A 21877-nucleotide genomic window follows, 5' to 3' on the forward strand; every position below is an offset into this window, starting at 1 on the left:
CTGAGTAAATAAAGCTAGTATGTTCAAAACAATATTTCAAAAAGAAAAAGGGGCAGATGATGGTCCTCCAGAGATCACACTTCTAATTTGCTTTTGAAGGGAAAGACATATTATGCCATCTTGTCTATAAATATTTATTGGATAAATATAGTTTACCTGACATTTTCAAAATTCTATAAGCTGCTTAAATCACAAACATATTGAATCAATTATAGTAAAACCAAGAATAGGCTTTTAAATAGTTATAAAGGGAAATGATAAAGAAAAAACTTTCAGTATCTTCTAGTGACAATTTCTTTATGGGTTAAAAATAACCCCAGTGTCATTAAATCCCTGTATGTTTCAGCCCTAATATTTTAAAGAGTAATAAATATATATACATATTAATAGCACGAAAGTGCTTCACACTAAAATTTTCTTTGAAGGCTTAAAAGTGATTTTTAAAAACATCACAATAAATGATCATAATTTAAGTTCTGAATACAGGAATCAAAAAACCCAAACCCCAACCAATCTGCATATCTTAGTGCTTCTAAGTGAAATTTAAACCTCTAAGATAGCATATATACCCATTGACTCAGATTCAGCTGTCACAATTGATTTTTTATCGTAAATAGTATCACAGACAGTAATAGGTCTCAAAGTCCTTTTCTCTGTGAAAACTATAGTATCTCTGGGGACTCAAAGGAGTCTGTACATCCTCTGACATACTTTTTCTGAATAGAGTTATAAGGCATTAATCATGGTATGTTAAAATAGCAATTTATAATAAAAGTAGAAATTCTCTTTTAAATCACTCTCAACTGAGAGAATCACAGAAGAGAACAAAGAACATATTTACCACCCAGATATTCTGTTTCTACTGTGATGTAAAGACTTTTTTTTTTTTTGTGGCTTAAACAGACCTTAGGCTTTGAATGGCAGGTGTCCTGGATCTTGGGTTCTGTTTAAAGTTATTGTGAAATGTGTATATTCAAATGTGCTCCTTGATACTAATAAAGGTAGAAAAAGTTAGTTAAAATATTTGGTTTCATTATCAGTATTCACTGCGAATTATGTTCATGATAATATTCTAGACTACAGTGTGGATTTAAGTTTTGTGCCAAATAGCAGCAGGGATTACAAAATCATGGTTCAAATGATGGTCAGTGATTTAACTGGTACACAGCCAGAATGAAGGAATTTGTTTATACTAGATAAGTAAATATGGAGCATAGCTTTATTTTAAAACCAGTTGCTAGAACTGAGCAGTGGGTTCCTTGGTATCCAGAGGCAGAAATAAAGCTGCTTTTCCTAAGTTACAGTGATGATGAGGATGGAGGACAGTGGCTGGGTGGCTAACTGGCTTGTTAAAATCCATACTTGAGCTCCACTGGAGCGATGCACCCTTGGTGTGCACGGCTTATCTGTAAAGGCTGACTGAACAAAATTCCCTTCATCATACAGGCATTGCTGTCTGCGCTACAGTAATAAAGGAACACGCTGATAGATACCACGGCTTCAAGGGACAAGCAATCTCCAGGAATCTGCAGTGAGATCGCTGGTTGACTGGAAATGCTCTCTATTTCTCCAGAGGGTATCTGTCCTTGAAGAAGCCATTCATTGCCTAGAAAATAAAAAGGTAAATTACTAAGACTGTATAAGAAGACAAGTAGGTAATTAGACAAACCTTCTGAAGACTAAATTCATTCAATCAACGGATATTTACTGAAAGCCTCTAAGTGCCAGGCATTATGCTCTGTGTGAAGGACACTGACGGGATACAATGACCACCCAGGAGGAGTTCCCAGGCTAATGGTCTTGATAGCAAACTATCAAAATTCTTCCTTTGAACACTGTAAATTGCAAATGTCTACTGAAACCAAACTGAATAATGCAAATATGTCTATAGATCCTTAATCCTTGAAATTAAAAATGAAACCTACTAAGTTCTATAAATAAACAAATAGGTCATTTTTACCAGATAAAGTGTTTAGGAATGCCTATGACAACTACAGAATAACCCAGGGTATACAGACTACGTACAACTCTGCGGTCAAAGTCAAGATAATGATGAATTATTAAATATCCAAAGGTAAAAACCAAAAAATACATTTTTTAGAGACAAGTAACACCGCATATATTATTCAGATCGGCTCAACAATGTAAATACTAAGATTTTTGTCTGCCTCATTTTAATACATAACTCTTCTTAGATTTAAATATGTAGATTATAACACAAGTGTAGTAAACCATTAGAATTCTTTAAGCTTCTGGTATCAGAATTTTAAAAATTTCTTTATTCATGCAGTGCCTCCTCTCAGAAGGGACGTCTGAGTCATATTGAGGAAGGACATGTTTACACGGATATTCAGCTTAAAGAGGGGTTAGAAATCAAGAGCCAGCATCTGGAAAACACAGGACATGCTTTCCTGCCATCTTAAAAAGAAGACATGGAGCACAGTCTCATGACTTCTCAATGACTTTGGTCATCTGTACAAAACCTACTGAGTGGTAATGAAATTCTATATCTACTTTTTGGCTTTTTTCTTTCTTTTCACCTCAGGATGAGTCAACAGACTCGGAGCACCTGCTTCTTCTTAGGCCTCTCCATCTCCCTTCCACTATATTGCTTCTAGTTCTCTGTTGATTCAAAACTCAAATTTGAGAAAAATATGTCAAGTCAGAGTAAGGAGAAAGTGAAAGGTGAAAATCTAAGGAGTTAAGTGAAGAGCTTTTAAACCATTATTTAAAAATTCTCTTTAAAATTCTTTGGCCTTCTTTGCTTCTGTATTGGGGAATATGTTTTATTTCATGTTTGGCTTTGCTACATAACAGATTAGTGGGAGACTTATATTTTAAATCAAAACAGGAAAACAATTGTGCTATTTTAATGTCCAATTCTAGAAATAAAGTCTTTTTAGATATTTTTCAGGTATATCACATGCAGGATTTGTGAAGTTATAATATGCCAGTGGGGCTTTTACAACTGTCTTTTTGGAGGGGGGACTTCAAATCTTCACGTGCTGACAACTTTATATAGACCAAAATTTAGTTAAAAATAGATGTTTTAAGTTCTTTAAATAATTGGCCAAGAAGAAAAACTTTCCTTTAATCATGGATGTAACAAATGTACCCTATAAAATAATTTTCAAAAACCTTAAATTATTAGGACTCTTGTCTGCAAGCTTATTTGCCCATGTACAAAAATGGAACCACTATTTTGGACAAGTGCTTTTTCTCTACAGACTCCTTCACCTTAATATTACCTGTATTTTGTATTCCAGTGGCTCATTATTAATCTGTGTGTTGGACCAAATAGACTTGAACATGTTAATTTGTCAATATCGTATTTTAAAAGTCAATCCACTGCTCTTTAGTTACAACAGAGAGATGAAATTAACAGTGATCGCCAATCGATGCAGTCCCTGCAGACTAAGAGACATGGCACAACAGTTAAGCCGACAGTTGAGGACTGAAGAAGAATGGCCAGGGTTTGAGTACTCTCCTGTCCACAGAGCTGGCTCCGAACGTCTTCCTCCTCCTCACCTGCAGAGCTCAGCCCTCTCCCTTGTGGTGGGCGGGGGTGGTTTCAGTCACCCCAGGGCCAGCCTCCCCAACTCTGAACCAGCAGTTCCTCCTGGCTACACGACCAAGATCTCTGGGTTCTCTTGGTGTGGATGCCCAGCGGGTAGCTGCAGGACAGCAGCGGCTGCCCTGAGAAAGTAGCAAGGTAGGAAGGCACAGAGCCTGGGACTGGGGAAGGCACAAAAGAAGTGTGTGAGAGGGTAGGAGGGGGGAGGCGGGAGGAAATGGAAGACTGAGAACATGTGAAAGAGCGTGGGAGACCAGGACAGAGGAAGGTCATTAGAGACAAGAAGTCAGCACTTAGTTCTGGACCGCTAATATTTTACTTTACAGTTGTCCACTCTATTAGAGGGGCTGCGAAGCACTGCTATCAAGCAAGCGGCAGGCTGATTCCTTCTTACACATTAATCAAGAGCACACAGCGCTTCAAATACACATTCAAATCTTTACACAATTTACAGTCACTGAATACTTTGAGAATAGACTCGAACAGGAAGTGCTCTTAGCTTAAATGACTACAAATTAGTAAGGACAAAGGCTCTGCCTGCATTCTGATCATAGTGATTCATTTGTATTCAATTACATATCCTTCAACAATGGTTTGTTCTTCTACTTCGATGGCATGCTTTTAAGATACTTTTTTCGCATCCATTTTCTTATAGCAAGCAAGTAATGGGGCTCAGGTTCTACCTCTGGCATCTCTAAAGAAGAAAATGCAGCTTCAGGCTTAACTGGTAAATCAAGTCCTCCTTTTGAAATAAGATGAACAGCAACTGAAAGTTCTAAAGCACTTGACAGATGCAGATCTGGAAAAGTAAAAGTAGTAAAACCACCAAAAAACTGATTTGGAAAAAGCCTAAATCAAGTTACTTCAGTTAAAAGAGTACGTTTTTAAAAATACCCTACTCAAAGGAAAAATTAATTTCCTTCTTTAGAATGGACTCTGAGATTTAGATCACTGTATTACTGGAAGGTAGACTGGTAAATGCAATTTCATACTGGAACGTTTGCAAGATTATTCTCGTACCTTCAGCTGTTAGAAACCAACAACTGGGTACCCCTTCGGTCAGCTCTGCTCCTGATGGGAGGTCTAATCTTAGTCTGAACTGGAGAGTCTGGCCTGGTGATGCAGCCACTGGAGAAAGTCTAATGTTTGGAGCAGATTTAGGCAGTTTGGGCAATGTCTTTCGTTTCTCGACCAGGAATGGGCCATCTACCACAGCATTGTCAGGTCTGAAGACTGGGAGCTAGGAAGTAAGAAAATCTGTTAATTAAAACATAAGTACTTCATAGTAATTGTTAAGAGCTTATTTTTGAACCTCTGTCGATAAAACTTTATTGCCATTTTAGTCTGAATTAGAATTAGAAATGTGCTTACTTAGACATCCTTATAATTATAGGTTCAGAAACATATTTCACCCTAGCAAAAAGATTACTAATATTAATGAAACAGAACTAAGTTCATTGTCTAGGATGTTTACAGATGGTAGGAAATTAAAGTAAAACTTTATTAATTTAAATGTAGGGCGTATAATTCCACTTACAATTTTCACTGCCAACTATAAGATGATCTATGTCAAGAGAAATGACAGTTATGATGGCAGTCAGTATTTTTATTTTAAAATATATCTTGGGGGCGCCTGGGTGGCTCAGTTGGTTAAGCGTCTGCCTTCGGATCAGGTCATGATCCTGGGGTCCTGGGATCCAGCCCCATGTCGGGGCTTCTCCCTCTGCCTGCCGCTCCCCCTGTTTGTGCTCTCCCTCTCTCTCTCTCAAATAAATAAATAAAATCTTAAAAAAAATGTATCTTGGGAATTCCTAGAATTTTAGAAAAAAAAACTCGTCTTTTTCCCCAGCCAAATGTGACAATATCAAGAGGTAGCGTGAATGTTTTTGGAAACTATATCCTTATCTTTAAAAAACTGATTAGAACTCATTTAAGTTTCTTCCAATCTTATTTTCAACGTGTTGAGAAATGTGGCTCCTAGGGTTTCCTTTGGGAGGTTACCTGGTAAGAGGTTAATGTGTTATCTTTGTTTCCTATGGTGAAGCCAAGAATCCTTAAAAAAAAACACACACAAAACACCTGGACAACCCAACCCGTGTAGTACGTACGTATGTCTACACCCATACTTTTTTTTTTGACAAACACAGATGAAAGTTCAAATTCTCTCCAACTTCCAGTATCTTAAACATTCTCATCACAAAGGGAATTTTTATTTTAACAAGAACAGGGCATTCTGGAAGGAGCATTCACTACCTACGTGTTTTACGTCCAACACTGGAGATGGTTTAATCAAAAGTGCCTCTGTGCTGTGAGGACTTTAGTATCATTCTTAAAATAATACTCTTCAACTTACACTTTGATTGCTTACCACAGAAATCGTTTTTGTTTCTAAATCCATCACTTTAATCTGATGATTATTGGTGTCTGCTACATATAACTGGCCATTCTCTCCAATACACAAGCCTCCTGGTTCATTAAAAGTTGACTCGGTAAAGCTGGAAGTGATAACGTTACTTGCGTCTCCGGTTCCTGCTAATGTTGAGCAGTTTTTTGTTTTTGGATCCACAACTTTAATCTAAAAGGAAAGAATAATGCAGTATATAGCTGAAGGTCAAGCTCTTGTTCGTAGTATAGAAAAGTGTAGTGAAAAGCAAACCAGAGAACTTGACTGCCGTTAGCATTCTTACTAAATCTCAGAAAAATAGGCATTTCCAGCACACCTGAGTGGCTCATTGGTTAAGGGTCTGACTCTTGATCTCGGATCAGGCAGTGACCTCAGGGCTGTGAGATCGCGCCCTGCATCAGGCTCCATGCCCAGCTTAAGATTTTCTGCCTCTCCCTTCGTTCCTCCTCCCACTCATGAGGATGCTCTCTCTAATAAATAAATCTTAAAAAAAAAAAATTGGCATTTCCATATTTTCTTGAAAAGCCAAACATTCAAATTATAGTCTCAGGGGAGACACTCCATTCTGAGAGCTAAAAATGACATAAAACACCCAATTACATCTTATCTTCCAGCAGCAATCTTTGATGAAATTCTGGAATCAAAAAAAAATTTTAAATGTTATTCTTTTTCCTCACAATAAGACCCAGTTGAACTTTCTTCTTTTTCACGAGCATCTAACACTGGCTGAGAATTGGCTGCTTCTGTTAAACCTAATGATTTCCAATTGTGCCTCAATTATGTTAATTTATGGTGTCATCACAAGGTATTAACATTTTCCACTAGTTTTTATAGAAAAGAAAAATGCAATAAAAATGGCAACAATTGAATAATCCATGCAATAGAGACAAAAATGGAAATGCTACTGAAAATGGAATTATTTGCTAGCAGGCACTGCAACTATGCAACAGCTCGAAACGTTCCTTTGTTAGTTGACATACTAATTTTCCCGACACCTGCCGCCTTATTTACCCTGTCACTAGGCAGCTTTGATGGATCGCAATTCACGATTTTTTGCTGTAGTCACGGGGAACTGATTTAGTCCCTTCTCCAGCTCCGAGTGCCACTGTATCCTCTTTGCAAAGAAAGGACTAAGAAAAGAACAGCAAAGGCCTGTACATCGTTGTCAAAGACTGTTACTCCTCTCTATTTTAAAGTGGCAGTTGGAGGAGGCTCACAGAGCTTTCAGCTTTTTAAATGCCACAGATGAAAAGCAGGATAATCTAGAATTCTATTAAGACTCACCTTGTGATTATAAGAGTCTGCCACATAAAGTAGATTCCTTTTCTTGTCCCAAGTTACTCCAAGTGGGTGCTGAAGCTTCGCATTGATTCCTTCTCCATCAACATCACCAAAAGCAAATAAATTCTTTTTTTTTTTTTAAAGAAAGAAATAGCATGTATTAAAATTTTTCCAGTGCTACAGCATAGGATATAAAGTAAAAAGAAGACTATATATGCTACTTAAGTTAAAGGGGAAATGGGTCTGATTTCATATAAATAGACCTGGGTATTCAATTCAGACAAGAAAAAAAAATGACAGAATTTTGAACCTGTGTTAATTTGCGGCACTTGGTACTTTTATTCACAGTAATCACACATCTGGTCAGGAACAGGTCAAGTCTACTAATCTGGTGCTCTTTCTACCCTCCTGCCAAGTATCTAATTTACATTTTCCTCTTTCCTCTGTAATCAACATTTGATCCTTCCATTCTTCCTGAAGCCTCGACATCTGTGTAATCAAGGAGAGTCAACTGACTTTTCTTAGATGGTTTTGTTACTCGCGTTTTATATTCACACTTCCTTTGGCCTGACTTCCACTTTAATTTATGGATAGGCCAAGAACTTGCTCTCCTGAAATTTAATAACTTCACAATTCGAAACATGCAAGTGGGGTTAGGGTCTGGGCATAGCATGCAGAAGCGATCTTCACGCATTACCATGGGATCTCTTTCTCCTCCCACGAGGTGCTTCACGGCTCCGTCTCTCAGCGAGACCGTTCTCACCGTGCTGCTCTCACTGTCTGCGACAAACAGGCAGCTCCAGGGATCTCCGGGGGCCAGAGAGAGACCTGAAGGCTGGGCAAAGCCTGCCTTGTGAGGATATGCATTATTTCGGTTCTCTTCATTTCCGCTTCCAGCAAACCGAAGGCAGGTTCCTTTTTTCAGCTCACTAAAAAAAAACCCAAGTTCATAGGTGGAATCGACATCGCCATGTTGTGTCCAATTTAGTCATCAAATAAATGTAAGTAATGAAATCAGTGGTGATAAACACTGTTAAAAAACAGACTCATGATCTTGGCCTCAAGTGTGCAAGTCAGCTTTACTTTCCCTAGAGTTCTTCTAAATCATTAACTTACTCACTGTGCAGGGACCTTTATTATTTTTTTTTTTTGACATACACAAAATTGAAACTATTCTCAATGATCATATTATTGACTGGATAGTTGTGTGTGGGTTTTTTTTTTTTTTCTCCTACAAACAGCCAGAGATAGGTACATCTGGATCCCAGCTTAACTTCTTACAGGACAATTATGCTGCTTTAATCAACTATAAAATCAATTTCTTATATACAATAGAGAAATTTCTATTTAAAGGACTTTGCAATGATTCTTTTTGTAATAGAAAGCTTTACACTTTGGCTTCTAGGTTTATGCTGCAGGAACTGGAAGGAAGACACGGTGGCATGCTGCGTCGAGGGAGGGGAAGAAGCTGACTCAGGACGCAAAGTAATGAGACGACATGTACATCATCTCCAGATGTGGCCCAGCAGGCAGAAGTCTAAGATGACCACCAATCACTTATTCACTGATATGTTCCCAATGGGGGATAGAGGCAAAGGGATACAGAATGTATAAAATACAGCCACTTATTTAAGAAACTTAAAGAAAAATGTAGTCAGAGAAATACATGTGATAACTAATATGCCAAACAAATAAATTAAAAGGTAATTAATAGGAATCTTAATTTCAAATAGGAGTTTCCTTAATTAAAAGAAAGAGTGGGGAGAAAGGGTAACTTCTAAAACATCAGAAATCTTTACCACTGGAAGATCAGTAAAAAAGATCAAGCATCCTTAAAATTATGATACAGGTCCATGTGATCTGACTGGACATTTTCCTATTATGAACGAGAGTGACAAAACTCTACTTATTTGGAAATTTAGCCCACTCTTAACCATATGGGTCGAAAACAGCCATCTAGAACAGTGCATTCTGGCCATGTCTGTTACTTCTACTGTTTATAATTATGCTTCGCGTTAATGTTTCTGGTCACCACACTGTTCAGGCTACTATCTTCTCTTGCCTGGAGATGATCACAGTCCCCTCACTGCTATCTCTGTCTCTAGTTTTGTCCCAGTCCAAATGCTGCCAGCGTTTTTTCAAAAACACAGATCAAATCATGTCACTAGCCAGCTCAAAACTTTCCATAAAGGCATGCAGAATAATGTTCACATTTCTTCAAAGGACACAGAAGGTGCTTCACGATCTGGCTTTTACTCACATCACTGGTGTCATTTCTTGCCTGGAAACCTCCACTCTCCCTAACTCCTGCTCCTCTATCAGGTTTTAATTTAGCAGCTTCTTTCAGGAAGCCTTCCTTGATACCTCATATTTTATTGATATTGGGTATTCCTCTTATTTACGTAAGGGACAATTTTACTTTAAGGGACAGTCTAGTAGGAGGAAATAGTTATGGAAACCAGCAAATGCAACCAGAAACAGGGCAGGGGGAGAGAAGAAAAAAGAGGGAGGGAGGGAGGAGGGGAAGAGAGAAGGAACTTATCAGTACAGTAATGTAACTACACAGGGAGTGTAGGGGGGGTCACAGAGAAGAGTATGGTCAGTTCTACCTGGAGTGTGAGGGAGAAGAGACAAGGCTCTACAGAAGGATATAAGAAACTGTGCAGAGACACTGCTTTTTCATCTTTATATCCCCAACGGTGGTAGCGAAACTCCTACATTTACTGTATAAACCAGGCACCAGGCTGAGCTCTTCATACCTACTATTAATTTTCAAAACAAGCCTACAAAGTTAAGATATAAAGAGACCGAAGCATAGAAAGTTAAATTGGCTCTCCTAAGCTCCCAAACTAGTAAGTGGCAGAGCCAGGATTTGATCTCAGGCAGGACTACAAAACCTGAGCCATTAAGCACTCTGCCACATAGTACTCAAACATTTGCATTCCTGAGCAGGGATGTGTGGACTGCATGTTAAGAGATGAGTGGCCACCAAACATTTCCAGTTCTCTCTCTGGAGGCTCGATAGGATGATCTTCTCACGTTCCCGGAAGTTAGCAATGGTGGTCACAAGACTTACTTGGGCTGATGAAATTTAAGTAAAAGTGAGTAGAAGCTTTAAGAGCCACTGAGCGACTCACCACCTCTCTCTCTGCCAGGATGACTGGCAAAGCTCCAGATGAAGCAGGTGGCTGCTTCATCAGCCTGGTCAACAGCCCGACAGAGGAGCGCTCCCCAGTGAACCTATGTGAGTGGGCAAGAAACGAACCTTGTCTTATGCTCCTGAGAATCTGGGTTGTTTGTTATGGTGCTGTAGCCCAGCACATCCCAACTAGCATAGAGGCGTTGCAAGAACAGAGACTTGGGGAGAGGGAATTCTGTGAACTCATAGTTTACCCAAAGAGAGATACTCTCACTTACTTTTTCTTTGGTAGTCTGCCACAGTCCAGTAGCAGTGCCCATATCTGATGAGTCCCTGCCATGGCTATCCACAGAATGTCATCTGTTTGGACCTCTGAACCTTTATAAAAATAAGCAGTAATTAATATATACGTGTCTTGTTAATACAAACACTCCATGTGTTTCAGAAATTTAAAGATGACAGCAGTATGTTTATAAATCATCTGAAGAAGAAAAAAGTTTTACAGTTTTAAGTTGCTTTTGAAATTTTTCCATTTTCCTCGTGAAAGGTTTCTTTCTTTAGATTTATAAATTTACCTGTAAATTCACAGAAATCCAAAGTATTCTTAATAGCAGGATGTCCCTCTGCATCTCTGGGCACAATGCTTTTAAATATTTGATTTCTTATTTGATAAAATGAGTTGACATATACTCTCCAAAGAAACTCTGCCAAATACCTAGCACTAACCACTGAAATCATATGCTTTAACAACAGGTTCTTTGAACAATTTCTCATGAAAAAACTATCTTTTAATAGTGTAAGAAATAGGTATTTCCACTGGGGCACCTAGCTGGCTCAGTCGGTAGAGCATGTGACTCTTGGTCTCGGGCTCATGAGTTTGAGCCCCACGTTGGGCACGGAGCCTACTTAAAAGTAAAATAAAGTATTTTTAAAAAATGTACTTCCACCACAGGATTAGCTAGACTTAGATACACATCACAGTTGCTATTTAAAAATCCATTGTATTAATTAATTGGCTATGAGGCTTTTTCCAAAAAATAGCTGATATGCAAAAAAGCTATGACTACATTACAATATAGAATATATTACAATTGTTTACTAAAACTCGTAATTTTCTACTTTCTTAGACTGATGTTACAAGTTACTACAATGTGACAAGGCTCTCTTTCTCTAATTAATTCTACTGTTAAAATATTTAATTTAGGGGTGCCTGGCTGGCTCAGTCAGTGGAGCATGTGACTCTTAGATCTCAGTCGTGAGTTCGAGCCCCACACTGGGTGTGGGGCCTAAAAAAATATATCTAAAACTGCATCCTGAGGTGACTTTTATATGTAGTTGAGAATTTTTAACTAAAATAATTTGGTCAGATATTCCTTATGCTAAAAGAAGTATCTTGGTAGGGCCATTTTATTTGTATTTTCTTTAACTTCAAGGAGCATGTGTCCAGAAGGAACCTGTTTTCCTTCACTTGTATTACCTTCAAGTGTCTTTCAATTGAATAACAAAAATAATATTGATGGTTCTCAATAAATTGTGGTAGCTATGTGCCAAGCACTTTATAAAGATTATCACTTACATTTTCTCAAATGCCCCAAGGGACAGGTAGTGTTATTCGGCCCTTTTTACAGATGAAGGAACTGAGACCTTAGAGAGGTGAGGTAATTTGCCAGGATCCCAGTGCTAGTAAATGAACTGGAATCTGACACGAGACAGTCCAACAGAAAAATCTATATCACGTGTTGCCTCTTTTTCTGTGTTCTTAACTGCTATCCTATGAAATCTAAAGGAAAGCATTTCAATTTAATTTTTTATAGTCAAATATTTTTATGAACAAAAATTACATTAAAAGTGACAAGGGCATCCGTTTGTTCTGGGGACTCAGTCTCTGCTTAATCACCTTTAGAGTAGATCAAAAGCTTTTCATAATTATTTTATTTTGCTTCTGCCATGTGAGGACAAAGTACAAAGGTGACCATCCATAAGCCAGAAGAGAGCTCTCACCAGAAACCAATCATGCTGGCACCTTGACCTTGGACTTCTAGCCTTCAGAACTATTAGAAAATAAGTTTCTGTTGTTTAAGCCACCCCATCTGTGGTATTTTGTTATGGCAGCCCAAGGTGACTAAGACATTCTCCCTGAGAATAGAAATGAGACAAGGATATCTGCTAGTCAGCACTTTTATTTAGCATCATTTGAAGGCCCTAATTTGTGCAACAAGAAGAAGCAAAAAGCATAAAGATTAGAAATAAAACTGTAACTATTAGAAGATGACATGCTTTTAAAGCCTCTACCTTGCCAAAGGAGAGCTGTGTTGGTATCTAGCTGAGTGAAAGACCAAATCAGTTCTCCAAACAGACCAGCCTAGTTCAACCAGGGTCTACTATATGAAGGCCAAACTTCATAGTAGTAAAGTGCAAACAGGTTGTTTGGTTTTGCTCTCTGTGTACTTACTTCCTTTAGAAGCCTGAGGAATGAGAAAAAGTATAGAAGCAAAGGCTGTGCCAGATCAGGATTTCGGCGTCTTGGGATTCCCCTTGACAACTGATGGTGATGATGATGTTGACAGTGGGGACAGGGAGAGGGAGGATGATGACCATCCAGAACATTTCCTATGTTTAAGGCACTGAGCTAATGAATAAGCACCTTACGGGGATTATTTCCTTAACAACTTCAGTAAGTCTTATTCTTATCATCTCCATTTTACAAAGAAACTGAAATTGAAAAGGGTTAATTTGTTGAAATTCACACAGCTAAACCTGGAATAATAATTGGTGAGTCTGACTCCAGATTATTAGTGTTCTGATCAGAATGAAGGAAATACAGAAGTGAGCTTTGGCCCTTCTGGCCAAGTCCTGCTTGGTTCATTGACGTCTCCCTCCCTCCTGCCTCTGCCCCATGGACTTAGCTCAGGCTTGAAGTACACAAGAGCATTTTCTGTGTGATCAGAAGCAGAGATCTGGTCAAATGTAATCATGGCTATCTGTTCCAGGATGTGTGCCTGGTTTCACGCCTGTCCTTCCCTCCCTGTAGCTTGTGGAATAGCCTATAGCTGAATAATCTCTTACCAGGATTTTTTCCAATCCCTTGCCTTTCCATTTTTGGGTTGTTTCAGCTTATCAGCAACTCTTTGTGACTCACAGGATGAAACTCTATGTTATAGCAAACACTTCTGCAGTACTTTGTATGAGGCCAGGCACTGTTCTAAGTGTTTCATGTATATTAACCCTCATAATTCTTGCAATAAGCTTTTGAGCTAGATCCTATTATTATCTTTAATTTAGATGAGGAAATTGAGGCATAAAGAGACTAGGTAACTCGTCCAAAGTCACATAACTACTGAGATGTAAAACTAATTAGAACCTAAGCAGTCTGGCTCCAGTCCATGCAACGCTGCCTCTCAGAAAGTTTTTACCCAGCCTGATAATTTCCCTGAGGGCTGAAGAGTTTGTTCTTGCAGATAAAATGAGAGTTTAAAAAAATAAGAAAAAAAAAGGTAGTCTGGCATTTATAATGCTTATCAAACCAACAAGAATCATATTAATAATTTATACTGTTCACCCTGGATTTTGAAATCTGAAGCACACAGTTTTATCACCAAGTATGGGTATTAGTTTTGTTCCTCCTAATAAGAACGTGACAATCATGAACATTTCAATTTTAAATTAAGAGTGCACTTAGTATTATTGATTTTCAACAGTCACTTTAAAAAAAAAAAAAAAGACAATGCCAAAGGCTGAAAAAGGTTTTGCGAGTATTTTAAAAGGCAAACTCTCTCATGATTGTAAGGATTAGTGAAATAATTTCAGAAGACAGGAATAAAATCAGCAAATGAAATATGAAAATAAAATTACCTGCCAATGAGCTTTTAAAAATTCAGTGTTATTTTAAGCAGCCATGATCAAAAATAGATCCCAATCATTAGAACCCTCTAAATAGCAACTGTGAAATAGTCCATTTATATAAACAGTTTTTTCTACACAGTCTCTAAACCTCCTAGGAAGCAAAACCTCACGCCATTAGAGAAAGAAGTAAAGCCTAGCACCCCCATGGCACAGGAAAACACCAATCACAGCTGGAGAAGGGAAAACACACACACACACACACACACACACACACACACACACACCAACACACACACACACACACCCCAAACACACACACACACACACACACACACACCCCCAAACCCTTTCTATCTCTGAGGGAGGGGCAGAGAACTATCTTTGGCCAAAGACCCCATACTGACACCAATACAGGTTTCCCACTGCTGGGGGAGCAGCAGCAGATTCCTCTAAACCACTCAGAGTTTAGCTGCCAGAGAGAAAAAGAACAGCAACAATGAAAAAGCTCCCTACCTCCTTTCATGGAGGTCCAGGCATACAGGGTCTCCCCGAGACTGAGGCTGACCAGAACAACAGAACACCCCATAGCCCCCGTGCAGCCCAGGACAGAATAACAGCAGCAATCTATCTCTCCGGATGCTGCAGGAGTGCAATGCAACAAGCCCTCTGTGGTCAGCTGTGCAGGAAACCCCTCCAGCATGTAGGCCCCACGCTAAGGCAAGGGCAGCCCACTGCTAGAGGAGTTCAAGAGCTATGATAAACTGACAGTAGCCACAGCAATAATAAAACCCAGACCCAGCCTAGGTTCTGATTAGATTGACTCAAACTTCCCTTACAATGGCATAAATATACTGATCTCATCAGCCTTTACAGTTCTATTCAAAATTACTGGAATATAATAAAAAATGAGAAGACACACATAAAAGCAAAGCAGAACAAAACAACCCCAAAACCAAAACCCCATTTTCAAGAAACAATCAACAGAAACAGACTCAGAGATGACCTGAAATTTAGAACTGTATGACATGGGGTTTGAAAGAACTATACTTTCTATGTTAAAGAATCTAGAGAAAAAGGTGGCCAACATACCTAAATAGAATTTAAGCAGGTAGATGGAATCTATTAAGAAACAGTAAAACAGAAATGCTATATCAAAAAGAATCTGTGATAAAAATTCCTTCAATAGACTCATTAGTTGATTAAACACAGCTGAGGAAACAATATAACTAAATACAAATTATCTGAACTGAAACACAAAAAAGAGAATAAAGGGTGAAATAAAAAAAAAACATGATACGTAAGAGTTGCTGGATAGAACGTATCAGAGTCTAACATATAAGTAACTGAAATCCCAGAAAGAAGAGAAAGGAGCAGAAAACACATTTGAAGAGATGATAGGTGAGAATTTTTCCACAAATAACGAAGGACACAAAACTACAGACTCAAGAATTCTAAGCAGGATAACTCCTATACATATCAGTCAAACTACTGAAAACCAAAGAGGGGATGGCAGCCATGAAGGAACTAGGAAAATAATCAGACCTCTTGTTTAAAACTATATAAGTTATAAGGCAGTGGAATGACATCATATATATATACATATATATATATATGTATATTAAAAAAAAGTCAATCCAGACTTGCATATGGAGTAAAAAAATCTTTCAAAAATGAAGGTATATACTTTTTCAGACATCCCAACTCCAATCCCCCACTTAAAAAAGAAAGGCCAAGAGAAATTAATGTCAGCAGACATGTGCCTCAAGAAATGTTACAGAAGTTCTCCAGGCTAAAGCAATATTATTCCAGACGGACACTTGGGACTCCAAGAAAACAGTTTGAAAACAGTTTGGCAGTTTCTTATAAAACTACACATACACTTACCATATAACCCAACAATTTCAATTCCTAAGCATCTACCCAAGAAAATAAATATGTCCACATAAAAACCTGTACGCAAGTTTATAGAGGTTTTAGTCATAATTGCCATAAACTAGAGATATCCAAAATGTCTATCAACTAGTAAATAATAAACTGTGATACAGCCATACAAATGGAATACTACTGAAAAAAAGAACTGCTGATAGAAACAACAGGGATGAATGTCAAAAGCACTAAGCTAAATTGAAGAAGCCAGAGATAAAGAATATAATGAGCAACAAGAAATAGATGATTGTTGCCAGCAGCTGGAGTGGGTGGTAGAGGTGGTAGGAGGGAGACTGAACAAAGGATCATGAGAATTTTTTGAGGTGATGGAAATATCCTATATCTTAATTGTAGTAATGGTTATAAGACTGTATATGTTTGTCAAAATACATAGAACTATACCTAATGAGGGTGAGTTTCACTTTCTATTAAATTATACCTCATTAACCTAAAACTTTTTATTAAAAAAATCTTATAAATACAAAGTCAATGTGATAAGATAATAAAAGCATCTTCTCTCAAATTTTAAATATAAAACTATTAACAAAATAAAAACACAGTAGTCACATTGTATAAATTCTATTCCTCAAAAAAACCTATCATCTGATTATCTTAGAGGATTTTTTTATGGTATTTTATAGCATATTAATGGAAGTCAAAGAAGCATATTATCTAAGTACCCAAGTACCAACACTAGATTTTTAGACTAGCATACTAAACAGCTAGATTTCAATCATTTAAAGTTGTATCAGAACAGCTAAATTATAAAATGCTGATTAAAGGGCCAAGGAAGGTTAATGGAATTCGGGCACATTGTCCTTTCCATAAATTATTCTAAATCAGGTAACGTCTAAAATACTTAGAGACTAGCAGGGGTTTTGACCTTTATGATAAAAAAGCTCTTAGAAACATGGCAAAGATTCTGAAAAACTATAAATTTATTGTAGCTAGTAATTATTTTTAGTGCATTATGAAGCTCTGACCATATTCACAGTGATAATAAAAAACAAAGATGAAACAATCTCTTTTATAAAAATCATTTTATGTTAATTATTTTTATGCTTTTATTACTGTGATGGCATGGGTTTGGGCTATTCAGTCAGCATTTAAAATACATACATACATCTTCACATTACATGTATACTTAAAACAATCAGAGGTATTCAAGTACCTTTCCCTAATCTCCTGAAGTATGTTATTTATTAAATGGATCCCTTGATAAGATATACATTCAGTTGTATATTTGTCCCCACTATTTTTCATTCTCTTTACCTAAGCTATTGCTTTTTCTAAAAGTTCAATTTTTAATTAAACATACATACAAATGGATACATGTTATACATATAAAGTTTAATAACTAAAAATCTATGTGCACACCACCAAGCTGAAGAAGGATATTATTTGAAAACCTCATGCATCCCTCCATGATCATACCCTCTCTTTTTCCCACAAGGAACCACTGGTCTAAAAATTTGTGTTTTTCGTTTTCTTCTTTTCTTATTTTACCATGTCTGGATGGATCTCTCAATGTACAGCTGACCCTTGAAAACAGGTCTGAACTACATGGGTCCACTTATGCACAGATTTTTTTAAATCAATACAGTACAGTACTGTAATTATATTTTCTCTTACGATTTTCTTAACATTTTCTTTTCTCCAGCTTACTTTTTTTTGTAAGAATACAGTATATAGGGGTGCTAGGGGCTCAGTCGGTTAAGCGTCTTTTGGCTCAGGTCATGATCCCAGGGTCCTGGGATGGAATCCTGCATTGGGCTCCCTGCTCCGTGGGGAGCCTGCTTCTCCCTCTCCCTCTGCCGCTCCCCCTGCTTGTGTGCTCGCTCGCTGACAAATAAATAAAATCTTAAAAAAAAATACAGTATATATACATATAATATACAAAGTATGCATCAGTTGACTGTTTCTGTTGTCGGTACAGCAGGCTATCAACAGTTAAGTTTTGGGGGAGTCAAAGTTACATGAAGGTTTTTTCCTGCAGGGTCAACTTTCTGTAAAAGAAATCATCTTGTAGGTCTCTTCTGCAACTTGATTTCTTACTCAGATGCCTGCGACTTGTCTGCGGCTGCCAGCTCTAGCTGTGGGCCGTTACTGGTGCTGCAGGACAGCCTAATGGATGAAGATACCACAACCCCGAATCTAGTTTTCCATGTTTTCCTCCTGATAATTCCGTCCTCTCTCAAATTCACAACTATGGTAGAATTTCAGGAATATTCTCTTAAAGTGTCAAAAAACCTAAGTTTTTATATGAACAATTTTTCTCAGCCAGTCCCCTTCAAGTTGCGTTTAATTCCACATCTGTTTAAACCAGTTGTACGATTACATAATTTATATATACAGTGACCAATTCAATATGAATGCAAATGGAAAGTTGTTTTTATGAAAACAAAGTTGAATACTTTGGAAAGACTCAATAAAGGCAAGTAGCCAAGTCAAATTGTTGAACTAAGTGTGGAAAGACAATTGAAAGAATAAGTTAAAAACACTGCAGCCCTCAGACTTCCTTGCAAGTGTTTGAAAATTCTCATCACATTTAAGGAAATCCAAATAGTTTATTTGGAGTGGTACAAGACTGTCAGGGGCTACATGAAGAAAAGGCTTTGGTCCTACATCAGAAGATTGGTTTAATAATGTACACTTATAGTTCTTAGAAGAAAGTATTTTTACTTTTATGATCCTCAGATTTAAAAGATTTTCTTTTCTAACTGGACCAGTTATCATAGTCAGTCACATTAGTAATGGGTTCTACTCCATTTACTTCTACTTTTATTTCCACAAAGGATTCAGGTAGCTTACAAAGAAATACTGATAAAAAAATTTAAAATAAAAAACTGAAGCAATAAGTAAATAGGGTAGAAAAGAGAGATGAAGCTGTACTCACACCAAAGAAGGAAGGCCGTGTTTCCATTATACTTTGCTAAAGATAATGTGTCTCTAAGTTTTCTGGCAATCAGTACAACAAAACAAATACAATCAGTTATGATATTCAAATTATCAAAGAGCTTAAATCAAACTTGATACTTAGGGAAAAAAGTATTATCCATAATATAGAGATCAGAAAAAAATTTCTCCAGCAGAGAAATTTATTTATAAGGTAATGATTGAACTACCAACAGATCCCTATAGTAAAAATCGTAACAAGTCCCATAGGACTGTGTTTTGATGAAATACATATCAAACACACATGCATACATACAGATATAAATGTGGTGACACATTTTTTAATGAATGACAGGATGCCAAACTACTATTTAGTAAAAACAATTCTAAGAATATTCTGTAATCCAATTTCCCTATACTCTGACAATATACATTAATCCAGGATTAGATTTTAGAGTAATTGAAAGCAGTGGCGCTCTTAAAATAATTTTGGGTAATGTACTCTAAAATTCTGATGAAAATCTGACCAATTCCCCCAAATCTTATATAGAATTTCTGAGAAGTTTAAGTACCTCAGAAAGCCTAACCAGGAATGCCTGGGGTATATGACTCAAGGTTAAAAACTCTTGGACTAGAGTTGTCATTGTGATTATAGGTCCTTCATATAGTGCTTGAAAACCATTTTCTCTGAGAATTTTGAAAGGTGTTAAGCTTAAGTGCATTCAAGATTACTCCTTTTGCCAAGTACCTGGAGTGAAGCTATTCTAAGCTCTAAGTGAAATGCAGAGCCATATGCTCTTAATGATCTGTTGAGCTAAGGTAGGACTCACTTCCTTTCCTGAGAACTGAGCTTAATAAAGACATAAGTCTCAGCACATTATTCAGTTGGAAGCTGAGAGGGTACTTGTCTATAGACCCAAGATTTTCCTTAGAAAGCAATCTGGGTACATTCTCAATAGGAAATAAACAACCAGAGATTCCATGCTATAAAGTATGAAAAACTTTTAGCCTAGAAAAAAATATGTAAATAAATCCAACTAAATAAAAGTATCCAGTAAAGTACACCCTGTTTTTAAGCAATGTAATTTCTGATTTATGTGACAGACTTAATTACTAGTCTTAATTCTTTACTCCTCTGTTGTACTATTACACATTCATACCCTTACCAGAGCCTCACTGTAGGCAAAGTGTGTATCCCTGCCCCATGACTTTGGGCTTAGTCATGTGACATGCTTAATAACAGTAGGTAAGCAGTTACGACATGAGCAAAGGCTTCAAATGTGTTTAACTGGGCTTACTCTCTTGTGCTCCTGCCTTCTGACAAAAGAATATGCTTCAGACAGCTATCGGTTCAAGGAGGTTGAGAAACAAACAGGGCAGATCTAGACCCAAGAAACAGCCTGGAACCAAGCCCAGGCTTAGCCTTGATCAGCTGAACCCCAATCCTATATATGAGTAAGAAATAAAGGTTTAGGTTCGTATGAGTTTTGGGATGATTTCTTATGAACTGTTATTGTGGCAATTACTAACAAATAGAGTAAATACAAGTTGTAGGTTGCAAAATGTAAATACCTATAAATGAATTGCTATATGCACTATTAGCTTTAAGTTCCCGGGGGCTTACATGCTAAGGGGAGAAAAAATTTCTTTTTCCCATGAGGGAGGGTGACAGCATACCAAAGTAACAATTCCCATCCACTCTTGACTATTTTACCGAGAGAGATGTTTCAGACTATTTTTCTGTCTATAAGGTTTATGTTCAAATAGCTCAGTGTATCAAAGGCAAGGAGGCAGGACGGACAGATAAGTCCTGGGGGGGGATGAGTATTTTTAACCCTGAAATTATTTAGAATTGGCCGTGCATGGTGACAAAAAGAAGACTGAACTGTAGCTGGTTTTACTACTGTTTTAAAATTTTCTGCATATATCCCCTTATTGATTGAGTGTGCCTGGGACACACTGCTCCCCTCCCTTCCCAACTCCTTCTCCCTGTGAGCCACTAAAACAACTCATGATTATCAGGACACAGAATTCCAAAAATAAAAGTCTCAAAAGTAACTTATGCAAAATACCTAAGTTATTATTAAGTGCGGTAGTACCAGAAGTTCATTCAATTATTTTATGAATATTAAAAGCTTTACAAAGTTAATCACAATGGAAAAAATTAAGGTCTTTGAATTATAACCAGATTAACATCACAATAGGAAATTATCTCAAATGTAAAGCCATTAAACTAACCTGGTGCTTATTCACTCTATAAATATAATTCAGATCATACAAACCACTTAGTACAAAATTCCATTTTCAATGTATTCTACTAACTTTCTTTATTCATTACTCTGGTTTTAGATGTGTAGATGTGTAACTATCTCAGAATCACTGAGGGCCAATGAAAAATAAGAGTACTAATGCTCCAAGATGATTTCTAGTCAAATTAATACAGGTAATAAAGATTATAAAGATATCAATACCTATATAATTCAGTAAAGTTTTTTTTTAATTACCCAAATGGAGCTATCACATTTCAATACAAATTTTAATAATCTAAAAAAAGCAGCTATCATTTCTGGATTTCAAATTAAATAAAAAGGCACTGTTAAACAGCATAGTTCATGAATAATCATTTGAAGTTCCAAAACTACAATCTTTCCAATTTAAGAATATTCAGAACTATATTAATTGGAAACTACAGAAGACAAAATTCTTTAACATTAGAGTTAAATATATAGTCTACTTGTGTATAAAATATAATATGTAATGTTATATATAACAATATATACTGTAAGTTATATATATTACTGCCGGCTTTATTTTT

The 21877-nt window shown here is 37.1% G+C and overlaps 1 protein-coding gene across 2 annotated transcripts in view; it reads right to left on the reverse strand.

Annotated features, from left to right (window-relative positions):
* Positions 1-21877, reverse strand: part of NHLRC2 (NHL repeat containing 2) — a 59276-nt gene that overhangs the window by 5820 nt on the left and 31579 nt on the right. Inside the window, exons 6-11 of one of the 2 annotated variants that reach the window (XM_028121802.2) lie at positions 10677-10776; positions 7957-8188; positions 7263-7385; positions 5943-6149; positions 4595-4814; positions 1494-1606 (exon numbers count right to left, since the gene is read on the reverse strand). In XM_028121802.2, coding sequence (XP_027977603.2) covers positions 1494-1606; positions 4595-4814; positions 5943-6149; positions 7263-7385; positions 7957-8188; positions 10677-10776 — 995 coding nt within the window. Of the gene's footprint in view, positions 1-1205; positions 1607-4594; positions 4815-5942; positions 6150-7262; positions 7386-7956; positions 8189-10676; positions 10777-21877 lie in introns of those variants that run through there. The other variant, XM_028121801.2, reaches the window with a different exon arrangement.

The sequence above is a fragment of the Eumetopias jubatus genome, unplaced genomic scaffold, assembly GCF_037043125.1.
Source record: "Eumetopias jubatus isolate StellerSeaLion01/CBP00866 unplaced genomic scaffold, mEumJub1_p1.0 scaffold_17, whole genome shotgun sequence".
NCBI classification, from domain to species: domain Eukaryota; kingdom Metazoa; phylum Chordata; class Mammalia; order Carnivora; family Otariidae; genus Eumetopias; species Eumetopias jubatus.